Raw genomic sequence first — 13,631 nt, forward strand, 5'->3', positions numbered from 1 at the left:
TATTTACATTTGATGACCAACAGAAGAAAAGAAAAAAAAGGCCCCGAGCTTGAGCCAAGCATCTGTTTGCATGTTGTGTCTTTGCAACATGAGGTAACACATTTTTCTGTGATCAATGAAAAGCTTTAAAGTACCATTAAAGGATAATGTTACTTTAATCTGCCAGTTAAGCCCAAATCCCAGTGTAAACGCAGATAGGGGCTGGAGGAAGCAGGCAGTGGAATGTAATCCGTGCACCGACTGGCTGTTGGTTTGTAGGAAGAAGTCAGGTCTGGTGGCTCTCATCTGGACTCCATCAGGCTGCATGTCCCCGGGCGGTGAGACTGGCATCCCTGTACCGGGCCTGTTCCTTTATTAAAGCCTCGGCCTCCTCTGACCCAGCACACACACAGAGCGAGCCCCCGGGGAACACAGACAGACACACACATGGTTCCCATAGGTCAGTTAGGTTGTTTGTGAGATGTGCGTTTGACTCCCTCGTGGCCACATATGGATTTGAGTTTAGGTACATCGGAGTGAGGGGCTTTGCTGTGTAAAACATCTGCTTAATGATAGTGTACCAAAAGGGAGGGGCAATTATGCTCACAAGGAGGCCAAGCTAAATCAGAGACACATGACATGAATAAGGCACATTTCTACAGTATGACTGGCTAATGTGACATAGTATGTAACAGAAAAACAGATTGCATGGTACTCAGGGCTCGATCCACCTGCTAAAGGATCCGCATTAAGCAAACTCAAGAGGCCAAAATGTAGCTTCAGGAAGAAACCCAAACTAAGTTGGATATGGATTAAATTGGTATGTTACACTTCAATCTCACGTCTAAGACTGATTCAACCCAATAACATTGTTGCTCTAACCTTTTGAGGTCAAGCATGTTGTTATCAAGAAAATAAAATCATTAGACACAGGAAGTGATGCATTTAAAGCCGGCGGGCGACAACAGTTCAAACAGAACCAACTGCGTAGTTTGCATGAGCAACAAGGCCATCATGGCTTTTACAGGAAGATAAAGTAACGAGAGCCAAAGAGGGCAAGATTGTACCAAGATAAACCACAGTTGGTAGGTTCTGTGATAGAAATAATGTATGATTTAATAATTATAAAAGACAAGAACAAAGCTGATACATTAGCAACTGTCTGCTTGTTTGTTTTTCCTTGATCCTAACTTGTTCCTGTTTGAACTCAAATACAAATGTAAATGTATTCACATAATTATTGAGTTAAAGGCAGCACTGAATACAACTAAAACAACACTTGATGCTTTCTTTACTTTATAAAAATAAATGCAGAAAAATAAGAGTTTGCTTTTGACAAGCTAACTTACATGAAACGCTAAAAGTACAAAAGAGAATCTTTCCATGTGTTTCCCCTCGATTCCTTTTTCTTTTTGGCATTTTGTACTGCGTGAAATCAAATCTCTGCTGACGCATATACATTTCCAGTATTCAAGTTTTCATTGCCTTTATTGTAATTATGTTCTGTTTTTGAGAATAGCGTAATAACCCAGCTAGAGCCACAGCCTGTAGGGAGGGATCAGAAGCACATTTGTCTGTTCTATTGCCTATTGTTTTGAACTTTGAAATGCAATTCAGGGATAGATCTATAAAGATACACTAAATGCAAAAGCTGTAGAGCAGGGAAGAGATGAGACCATCTCCAGACCCTGCAAATCTCACTTATATTGCATTTAGGAGATAAAACACAGGCACGGTTACGTTTATAAAGAATTTGCTCCTTGGCCTCTAAAGAAATCCTGCAAATCATTGCAGGCCCACATCCCTCTGAGGCACCTACAGAGGACATTACTGTCTTAGTGGAAAGAACAGTAAGAGCTGACTCTTCAGTCTCTGATCCCTTATCTGAGAATCTGACCATGCCTCCAATGTGAAATCATTTAGTGGGAATGCTGACACAGCATTCCAACTATCTGTTATGCTACGCACGAAATTCTTTATTATTCCGCCGGATTATTTTGCACCTCTTCTTCTCCCACATTCCACATCACAGAAACTCTGTTCAAACATCAAAACGTTCAGCTCAGTCGGCGAATCGATGGCTATTACTTTGATCATTCATAACTTTCATAATTCCAGAGATACATCCCATAATTCATCACATTTTTAACATGGAAGTCAATGGAGAAAATCTTCAGACTTGAACAATCTTCATGCAACTTCAACTGCTAACTGCTCCTTCATACTTTCACTCAGAAATCTAATTCCACCTTTAAAATGTTACACATCTTTCTGACATTATTCATTGAACACAACTTTTAAATCTGATTCGCACTTTTAGAGATATTAAACATTATTCAGACCTTGGTAAAGAGGCCTTCTTCAGATTTTAGAGTTTGTGGTGTCACAGCTAGGAGGACAGATTTAATTTTGCCTTCATATTTTCTTTTAAACCTGCCATAATGCCCAAACCCTACATTCTTGAGACATCATTTTTCATGAGAAACGTAGGAAAACATCTCGTAGCTTGAAAAATAAAAAAATATTAAGCAAAATAATTAAACAAAATGCCTCTTGAGGGCATGAAGTGACAAAAACTTTCAACATGTCTCCATTAAAACCCATTGTAAGTTCAGTCACATCTTTCCCCACCACAGCAGCCACATACCTTTAGTTAATCTGCCAAAAAGGCCAAATTATTAACCCGAAAGTACACAAAAAGTACACTTCAGATGCTCAAGTTCCTTGACATGCTTTATGATTTGAAATTTCACCAATATCTGTTACGGTTCTTCAACAAAACGTTCACATGTAAGAGGTTTATCTCTCATTCAGAACAATGAAAATGCTTTCCTCTCACTGATTACTGCACATCACCATGGAAACCTTTGATCTCTGGACACGTCTTGGCTCAAATGTAAACACCTGTGTCATGGAACACGATGATGTCATAACTCCAACTGACATGCTCAGAGCACCAGACTTCAGATAATGGTTAACGGTCCAGCCCTCAACAGCTCTATGTTAATTATGGGGTGTCATCATATGCCGTTTCCATGGAAACGCATCCCTCTTCATAAAAGACGATGTCGCTATAACTCCTCTGAAAATGTTCAAAAAGTGCTCAAACTTCACATGTGTGCTAAGTCCAGCCTTGAAGACATCTAAGGGACAGTTTTGAGAGATTTCTTCTTGAGAGATTTCTCATTGTGTTGCCATGGCAACACAATGCTCACCATGAAACACGGTTTTCTCATAACTTCAGTGAAAATGCTCCAAACGGCCCAAAACTTCACAGGTTTGGTAACGATGCAGCCATTAACGCATCTAAACGTATTATGGGATGTCATCAAATGCCGTTGGCGACAGATCATTCGCCATTAAGTTACTTCAAACGTTTGCAGAACTTTCAAATGTTCTTCTGCTTTTCCAAGCCTTTTTACTTTCTTTTTCTTCTCTTATCACACATTCAAGCCCCCAGTGTTCATGTATCATTTCAATCTAAATTATTCACTTTCTTCTTACACATTACATTTCAGCAGCTTAGCGTCAGCTTTTCAGCATAAAGCATTCCCACTAGCAATTTCTTCAGGAATTGCATTCTCTAGTTTCAAATGCAATCCTGATGCATTAAACTGAGATATGTTACAGTATCTTGCCTATCATACTTCTAATAGAAAGAATAGAGCGTCGGGCCATGATTGTCCAGTGAACCGTACACAAGTAGAATGCAGAATGATAAATCACAGACAAGCTATTTCATTTAGTACTTTTCCCCAAAATATTTTCCAACGAACATATTTGCATATTTCCAGGCCACACAACTTTGATATAATAAAATGTTTTCTTTCAAGATATTGTCACTTACATTTCTTATGCATTACAGTCAAAGTAATTAAACCTCGCCAAGAATTTTTAAAGAAGAGAATATAATACAATGAATGCACAAGATTAACCAATCTAAACTGAGTATTTGGAATTTGTGTCTATTTGTGCTCATTTTAAATTCAAACATTTAAATGAGCTGATTATTTTCTCTTTTTTTCTATTCCACACAATGCAAGACAGGAAATGTATGTAATAACATGTTGGATAGCCTAATGTTTTTGCATGACACAAATAAAAAAAAGTAAATTAATAATTCGTTTTCATACAAATGACAAACTTTGATTTATAAAATGAGAAATAACCTATTTTACCTTAACTACAACATGATAAACAACATTTGTGTTCGAGGAGCTCGGGACCTAAGATTAGCATTGCCATAAGTACACTGTAGCTGTGCACATAATAATAAAACCTTTGAATCTTGAAAATAATACAAACCTTCATTAGAGATACATATACTTAAATCAACATTTAGATACAATCATTAATTGTAATAACAACATTTAGGTAAAGTAGAAGCAATTGTAAGCAATGAAAATAAATCTAGAACAACTTAATCTATTAATAATCAATAAGAATGATGGCTGCTCCTCCCAGCTCTGTTTCCTCTGCACTGATTCAGGTTATCACATTGGGAAGGACACCACAAAGGAAGCCATGATAAGATAGCTTTGTTTGTTTCCCAGATAAAGCCATGCCAAAACCAGACTGCTGTTCTGGCCATAGATCGTTGACAGACATTAAAGCAGGCGCTAAAAACTGGGACTTAGGGGAAGGAAAGCGAGGAAGAGGACAGACCCGGACATTAAAGACACAAAGATCAGGGAGGACAGATAAGACTGCCAGCACGAGTTTAGTTTATCATAGCAGATGGTTAGAAATGTCACCACATTACATGACATGACATGTTACTTGTTAAAAGATTTTATCCAAAGCAACTTACATACTCAATACTGTGGACAATGCCCACAGGAGCAATTTGGGATGAAGTGTGTTGCCCAGGGACACAACGACATGTTGACTGCAGTGGGGTTCGAACCTGTGACCCCCTGATCTCAACACGAGGCTCTACCCACTGTGCCACACGCCTCCCCACATGGCACTTGATCATTGTTGACATCTTAATAAGACTTGAATTGTCTCTCTGGTGTTGCAACACTCTTTGCATAATGTGAAGTGTTTATTCAGTGTGCTTCGTGAGAACAGTGACCGTCCCTAATGTTTTGCACATTCACTCCACATATTGTGCATTGTTGTCTAGTCCGCCATGATATTGTCCATCCTGTGCCTGCCTTGCCTTGAGGAGCAAATGATGCATGGTTCGTTTAAGAGAATCTCATTGGCCGAGGGCCACTCAGACACCTGAGTCCCAAAGGAAGGCGGAGGTCTGCTGAGTGAAACTAGAGAGCTTCATTGCATTACAGCGACGCAAGACAGATAACACACTACGATAAAGTGCCTTGAGGGAAAGAGAGAGGAGAGGAGATGGCCGTGATAAGGCCAGCTTCCAGACTGGAACCGGCCATAGTAACTTAATATGATTTTTATCTGAAGAGATAGAGCAGGATGACCACTTGTTAGGATTATCACATCTTAATGAGTAATAAGTGGGTCTACATTTTGTATTCATTCACACTCAATCTTACACAAGATAACAACAAAAAAACACGAGTCCTATTTTTTGCAACCATACAGAAAACAGAACAGCCCTTTGATTATTCAATAAAGCCATCACCAGTACAATCTTTAGCCTTCGGGACAGATCCAATACTACCAGACGGCTTCTTCCTGCCCTGCTGCATCTACTCAGATAAACCCTGCTATCACCTCTCACACACTCTCATAAGTCAGATCAGCTTGTATGTAGGCATACACACACACACACACACACACACACACACACACACACACACACACACACACACACACACACACACACACACACACACACACACACACACACACACACACACACACACACACACACACACACACACACACACACACACACACACACACACACACGCTCCCATATGTGTGAGGGGAAGTTGAGTAAAGGAGGGAGGGATCAAATAACTAACAGAGTCACACAGCTACACACAACACAACACAGTCATTTTCTGTGATCAGCCTCCAGGTGAGGAGATCACACCAGGAATCCTTGTATCAAGAAACCCAACGAAGAGGAGGCAAATCACTCTGAATCAACCCCTAGAGCGAGAGGAAGACCTCCCCAGACCGTTACCTCGATGCTTCATGAAGGTGGAGTCATTTGGGGGTAAATAGATGAGGAGAGAACACAGATGGATTATCTCACATGCGCCCGGATTGACCAGCGTTCCCCTCAAGTCTTGATTCCTGCTATTTCTCCTCAGACTGAAATCTGAAAATCCTTTTCTGCACATGTGGAGTGAAGCAGCTATTGGACAGGTATATTGCCTTTTTCTTTCATTGTACTGGAATTAAGGATTTTTTTTCACATGGCAATCTTTCTGACTGGATATCAGTGAACTTTATATCTTTTTATTTTCTGTTTTTTTTTTATTTAGAAAGTGCCTGGAAATAAAAGGGTCACACGAGCAACCGAGTAGTCAACGTTTACAAACAATTTAGAGCGATTAGAAAACGTAGGGGAAGTGGAAAAACAGGTTCAGTGCTGGAATAAACTCAAAAAGTAATCGGTGTGTTGTTTTTGTCGTACTCTTTGTTCATTCAGACTGTTTTATTTTCCAAAACAGACTTTCTGATCTTCAGCCTAAAACTTTATCGGTGGAGAAGAGGACTCACATTGACTTGTTGAAAACTATCAAAAATAATTGAGAGGGAAAGAATCTTATCCAGGTGCTAAATAATTGGGACTCTGCAGGGGGACCACCTCGCCGCGTCTGGACTGTGGAGGGCTCCCCTCCCTGCCCTCCCAGCCTTTTCTCGCCCCCAGCAGCATGTCCCAGGCTCTGAGGCTGCCTGTAGTCCTCCACACAGCACACTACCATGATCAGATGGGCTGCTGGAGGGAGTAAGGCTGCCTCTGCCTCGTCCTGCTCCAGGGCTGGGTTAGGGGCTCACGCTGGGACCAGACTGAGGTCCCCATCCACACTGCTTTCCTCCCTGTCTTTGCCTCTCCTGGTTGCCCTGGTGTTTTTTTCCTTCTCCCTACCGGGGGCAGCTTGCCATCAGCCCCGCAGAGACAGACTAAGGCTCGCCAACCCTCGAACTCTCAGGGTCCCACTGAACATTTCTGAGACTGAGGTTGTGTCTAGGCCCAGGGCCACTGGGGGCCCCCTGGGTCGGACTGGGGGGCCACAAGGCAGGCATGTGCGCAGCTACAATCATCTCACAGGGGACATGCGGAGGAGGAAGCTGTTCTCTTTCCAGAAGTTTTTCCTGAGGATCGATAGGGACGGAAAGGTCAATGGAACCAAGAGCAAGGATGACCCCCTCAGTAAGTAATTCCTGGTGATATACATGTGCAAAAGTAGACAGAAAGGAAGGAAACAGACACCAACGATGATCTGAGTCTATGTGGTGGTGGCTGCAAAAGTTAAATGTGAGAAGAAACCAGGCTTGTTTGAGCACACAGTTTTTACAGCCAAACTGCCTGTGTTAAATTAAGGCTTTTAATTTATGCAGCCAAAACTTTTGACCTTTTAAGGCATTTGTTTATCACGCACAACAAAGAGCACCTGTGGGACATTTATTGCAATAAGAAACCCTCTTAAATCTTTATTTATTTCTCATTTGAGAAATCAGGTGGTTGTTCTTTATAAGAAGTGCATAAACTGGATATATTACGCTGCGTAAAACATCACATTTATATAAAAGCATGTTTCTTGGATGATATTCTGAGACTGCCAGCCTGCCCATTGGTTGGTCGTTTGGATGAAGCATTAGTCGTATTTTGTTTTAAACCAGACATCCCACTGGTATCTCTCCTGTCCAAACGTTCAGCACAATGATGGTAGCTCTCAGATGGCTTAAAAAGGAGCAGGGGCAGATAAGGCAGCCATTATCAGGCTGTCTTCACAGCCCTGGTTAAACAGCACTGATAACAACCACAGAAGAACAGGGATAGGGGTGCGAGGGGGAAGGATATGGTTGTCAGTCTCATCAATGCTTTCAGACTTTTTCTGCCTGTCTGTGTCTCTCTCACTCTCCCACTCAGTTTGCTCGCCAGCCAGCCATCGTCCGGCAAATTACATACCCTCCATGACAGATCAGACATTTGTTTAAAGCAGTTTGACATGCTGCACTCAGAGAAACAAGTCTTTAGAGTGATTACACGTTGTATGTTTCGGGATATCAGTCAGTTAAATAGCTTTCTCATTAGTCTTCCAGTGTTCCCACCAAGCTAAGTGTGTGTGCCTATCAGCCACCAGGCACTCACATGCTTCAGTGGGTGTGTGATCATATAGCAGCGGAGGATGACACATGTGCTCCCTTATTACTGACACACACACTCACACATACAGTATACATCTCTCACATGCTCTTTTTTCCCTCCCTCCCTCTCCCACTCTGTCCCCCAACCCAGAGTGTATATGGAAGCTTTTAATGTTCCTCTTGGGAGAGCTAAACCACATATTCAATCAAAGTGACTTAGGGGAAATGGCATGGGGAGGCATAATGTCAGGGGAGATGTTTGTTTTGACAAGGTCATGAAAGAGGCAACTTTATTTACTGACCGTATAACATCGCAATGCCTTTACAGCATTTTTGTTAGTGGTAGAAGTAGAATTTTCTTTTAAGTTGTAAAACTGAAAGGAAGTCTGACTCAGTTATCATAACAGTGGTGTGTGAAATCACTCCAAACTTTATGTATGTTTGGACGAGGATTTACCACTCTGTCTTCTTTTTTATTGGCCAGCACCTTCTCATTTTTAGGAGTGTGTTGCCATTTCCAAAATTCAGTTTGAGGTAGTTCAGAGTGAGCATCGAAGGGAGGTGAAAGGGAGCACAGGGGAATCTCTAGAGGTACAAGTTCATGAATGACATGGCTGAACATCATTGTGGCCACATCAAAGCCGCGCGTCTTCAGTATCAATGGTGGTGCCATCAAAAAGATGTGTCCTGGGGGGGTCTGAGGACACTGTGTGTGGATTATGTGCCCTCATATCAGATTCACACGGTAAAGGATACTACACAACAGCAGCTTCAGTCTTTACTCTGGCCCCTGGGGCTAGACATGATCCCAGGGCTGACGTCCTTTGTAGACCCTCGATGGTCCCTTGAAGTGATAAAATATCAAGTTTTTTTGCAATGAGTGGAGGATGGCTCACATTTTGCTGAGCCAGAAGTTGCAAGACAAATCACACTACATTGATTTTCTGCAATAGATTCATTTATAGATTTACCATGCTTTTCCTAGAGGTGTACGAGATGTGGAGGCTTTGGTTTTGGGTGCTGTCTGTGGCCCTGGAGGACCCGGCTCACTGTCTGTTAAAGAGCCAGTATCCAGCCTCCCACAGATTTATGGGGATGCCAGCGCAAAACTGTCCCACATGGCTTTCAAACCCGCTGAGCGCCTGTGCTGAGGTTACAGAGAGGCAGAGAGAAAGGGAGGGAGATTATGTTAAAGTCAGCTAAGTAGGTATCTGCATGGCCTAAGTATGTGATTAAAATATGAGTGATTCACAGCTGAGTTCTCCTGAATGTACGACGACTAGCGGCTCTGAGTGAAATATTGCTTAATAAGACTAAAGGCAAAAGTTTGGCGGTAAAACATTTTGGTAATTATCCGAGGCTGTGACGGTGTGAGAGGGTGAGCCTGTCAGGGTTTGTGTGTTTGTTGTGTGTGTGTGTGTGTGTGTGTGTGTGTGTGTGTGTGTGTGTGTGTGTGTGTGTGTGTGTGTGTGTGTGTGTGTGTGTGTGTGTGTGTGTGTGTGTGTGTGTGTGCGTGTGTGTGTGTGTGTGTGTATTTCTGTCCCGCCATCATTTGTGATTCTGTGCTTTAGGGGCCACGTGTGCAAGATGCTTCTGGACATGGTTCAAAACGTGTGTGTGTGTGTGTTATATGTGAACGTGTGCTTAAGTGTTTGTGCATTCATGTCCTTTAATCAAAGCAGTTGCCTTTGGCGTGGGGAAAAAAACAGATGGTGCTCTTATTGAGGTATGAGAAGAGAAATGTATAGCTTTTCTCAGATACATTCTCAGATACATTCTGTGTGGTCTGTATCAAGTGTTATTACTGTGTATCCTGATTTACGCCTTGTTCCACTTCATTTATCCTCATGGGAATGGCAGAAATCCTTTTTTATTTATTTAAAAATAACAGCAAAGCTGGGGTGAGGAGGAATAACAATTCAAGATGCAAAGCACATGGTTTCTGGCATCCGACTGTGGAAAAACCACCTTTAATTCTCACTGGCATTGTGTGCCTCCATTCCAAGACCAACGCACCATTTACTGTTGTAACTCCAAACAGAAATAAGCCACACAGAAAAGCAACCAGCATGCAAAAGAAAAACTGCTGTCTCCCCAAATAAACAGCTGAACCTGCACGGCTGGCTGACTTACGGCTACATTTTTCACGTGTGGTTTGTAAAATGTACCACGTAAAAAGCATTGTTATCACATTTGAGGCTTAATGTAGTAATCTGGAGTAGGCTGTTTCGGTGGTGGTGTTTCCTCATACTTGCAGCCATTAACTCATTACTCTCCACTCGTGGGCCGAGCTTAGCACCAAGCAGAGAACAGTGAATGGAGATTGTGCAGTTTCACAGCCAGGTTAGATTTGCAAGTGCACATTCACCTGCTACAATATCATCTCTGTGTATGTGTGTGTCAGTACGTAGATACGTGTGTGCGCCTGTGTGTGTGTATGCGACCTGTCTCCCCTCTGCCTCCGGTGGCGGTCTTTGATCAGTGATCATTACAGACTTACTAATCCTCACTCCACCCCCAGTCTCACTGTCATGGCTCCTCTGTCCTCCTCTGTTCTCCTTGCTTTCATCCCTCCCATGTTTACAGAGCAGCCAGAGACTGCCATAGATTGTCTTACATCCTCACTCCGTACCCGACACCCGATCCCATACAGAAACCAGCTCCTCTCAGATCTTCAATGGCCGTTGTGATACAGTCCCCACCACCGCCTTGCCGCTTCAGACCTCACTGCCCCGAGGTGCCACTGTTTGAACTAGAAACTGATACAGTCAAGACCTCATAAACAGGAGGGAAGCTGCTCTATTCAACAAAAAAGAAAAAAGAGATTGATCTTTGGGGGCACACCTGCATCGTCCACTGTCCCCTCATGTACCAGGCTGGCAGCCTTAGAGGCCCCCAACCACCGGAGAGTGGGCCTGACAGTGGGGCGGGCTACCACACAAACAGTCATCAGACAGAGGAGGGGTTGCTGATCTGATCAAAGGTTGTCGTTGACTGGAGTTCACACCCCACGCTGAAGCGTGTGTGTGTGCGCACACATGTGTGCTTATCTGGATAAAATAACGACAGCTCACAGGAAGTGGGGAAAGGAAGTCAGGGAGGGAGGCATGAAATCAAACATGCCATGGGAACAGGGGAGGTTAATGTGCGCGCACACACACACACACACACACACACACACACACACACACACACACACACACACACACACACACACACACACACACACACACACACACACACACACACACACACACACACACACACACACACACACACACACACACACACACACACACACACACACACACACACACACAGGATAAGACGAGACAAGTAGGTTCTGTGGTCAAAGGACACGTTAGGAAGTTATATCTCTCTGACCTCTGATACTTAGACCACACAAATAACCACAGCTCTCTGGGGCAAAAGCATGCCCTTGTTAACTGGGGTATAAATTAGCCCCTCTAATAGCCTATGAGAACCCTGAATTGCTTGCACCGGGACTTGGAAAAACCAAACAGAACATAAACAACCTGAGAATCTCTGCGGTATCCACCTATTAATTTTCAAACTAAATGGCTTGCGCAGCTGGAATCTGTTACAGGTTGTAAAGTGCCTTTATAATATCAACAAAACGATAAATCTTGCTTAAGGACTTAGGCAGAATTCCCACACTGTGTGTTCCTAAATGTCCTGGAATGAGCGTGCAATATTTTGTTATCCGTTCGTTACTCTCACCCTCTCCGAGTTCTGTAAAACGTTATGGATTTATTTATACAATTCTGTAAACTCATCTACCTCAACTACGAGTCAAAAACACGTTTTTTTTTCTTTGTTTTCTTTTTGTCTACGTGATTTTTTTTTAAAGTGTTTTGATCTCAGCAGTTGAGTTACATGCACAAATGACATCAAGCTGCTATGCTCACTGTGAATGTTGACATACATTGATATAACTGTATTTTTTTGCTGAACCCTAGGCATTCTGGAAATCACATCGGTGGACGTGGGAGTGGTGGCCATCAAAGGGCTGAACAGCAACTACTATCTGGCTATCAGCAGGAAGGGAGAGCTGTACGGAGCGGTTAGTATCCGGGTCAGGGGTCAATCTGAATGCTCCAGAGAAAGAGAGATAGTCTGTCCTTATCAAAGGAGGTCTTATCTTTACTTTTCTAACTGCTGGGTCAACTCTAAAAACAACCAGGCCGTGCGCACACGTTAACCTCTAACTATGCAATTTTAGAAGAGCACACTAACTTCTACTCAAGCTCACAAAGCAAAACATGCAATATGGATTAAGGAGGAGTAGTAAATAAACACGGTACCATGAGCAACCACAATGGATTTGCACAAGAAAATGATGTGTGTTTTGCCTTAACCTCACATGCCTGGGTTAAAACATTGAAACATGATACCTACTGTTTTTACAGAGAGAGTTCGGTGTCGACTGCACCCTGAAGGAGCGCATTGAGGAGAATGGCTACAACACGTACGCATCAGCTGAGTGGAGGAACAAGAAGCGGCAGATGTTTGTGGGTCTGAATGTCCACGGGAAGCCGCTGAGAGGGAAGAAAACCCGCAGGAAGAACACGGCCACCCACTTCCTTCCAATTATGGTGTGAACTGGAGGGATCAACAGGGGGAGGAGGATAAGCAGCACTGGACAGAGAGGTTTTCAATAATAAAAAAGCTGTAAAATAAAGACACTGAGAAATCTCATATTGGAAACAAGGCACTAACACTGTTACACAAAAAAATATGGTATCTGCTCCTGACTTTTACTGAAATCACGTACTTTATTTAGTGGGAAAGGATGATATTTGTGTTTTCTGTGGCACCGGATGCAATATTTATCCTTCTTTTCTGTGCCAAACTGTTGCAACTGGAGTATGTGTGTAATGCAGACAACACAGGGGATACTGTCCCAGCTAATACTGCGGTAGATGCAGAAGATGTTATTTATAATCCACATTTTACATCGAGAACCCAGATAATCCGCAAGATAAAAGGAGAGATGAGACTAGACAAGATGAGGGAAATGATTGGTCAGTTCATCACCACAGCATGAATAATAGAGGATGCAACACATTTAAAGCAAATGTTTGATACTTAACCACTGTGTTTTGACTGTAATGTAATGATTTATTTATTTTTGTGAAATATTTAACTGGAGGGGAATACTTACAAGGCAAGCATTCCTTTGCATTCTTTACTTTTTATAGGAACTCTTTTATGTGAAATTAAAATAAAAAAATCTCCTCTGCAATGTAGTTGTCTGACTTCCTCAATACACGGAAATTGATTTTACTAAAGTGGAACAGCAAGAAGTGATAAACCTTGGTGAACTTTCAGGTCACAGTTAGTCTATTCTTATCTGAGGGGCAAAAGGCAACTGTAATGCCTCG

At 42.5% G+C, this 13,631-nt stretch overlaps 1 protein-coding gene across 1 annotated transcript; it reads left to right on the forward strand.

Moving 5' to 3' along the window:
* The first annotated feature begins 5,732 nt into the window (after positions 1 to 5,732).
* LOC307043373 (fibroblast growth factor 10-like) lies at positions 5,733 to 13,492 on the forward strand. Its single transcript, XM_079687761.1, has 3 exons — positions 5,733 to 7,288; positions 12,207 to 12,310; positions 12,657 to 13,492. Exons 1-3 carry the CDS (start codon positions 6,838 to 6,840, stop codon positions 12,846 to 12,848), a joined length of 747 nt encoding a protein of 248 aa, XP_079543887.1. The 5' UTR covers positions 5,733 to 6,837; the 3' UTR covers positions 12,849 to 13,492.
* Positions 13,493 to 13,631: the final 139 nt, after the last annotated feature.

Source organism: Notothenia rossii (genome assembly GCF_949606895.1).
Source record: "Notothenia rossii genome assembly, chromosome: 6".
Lineage (NCBI taxonomy): Eukaryota > Metazoa > Chordata > Actinopteri > Perciformes > Nototheniidae > Notothenia > Notothenia rossii.

Bases quoted from the DNA above. Each gene is read 5' to 3' on its own strand.
- LOC307043373 (XM_079687761.1), top strand. From the start codon at position 6,838: ATGATCAGATGGGCTGCTGGAGGGAGTAAGGCTGCCTCTGCCTCGTCC. The intron at 7,289-12,206 runs GTAAGTAATTCC...GCTGAACCCTAG, and splicing joins GAGCAAGGATGACCCCCTCA to GCATTCTGGAAATCACATCG. The intron at 12,311-12,656 runs GTTAGTATCCGG...CTGTTTTTACAG, and splicing joins AGGGAGAGCTGTACGGAGCG to AGAGAGTTCGGTGTCGACTG.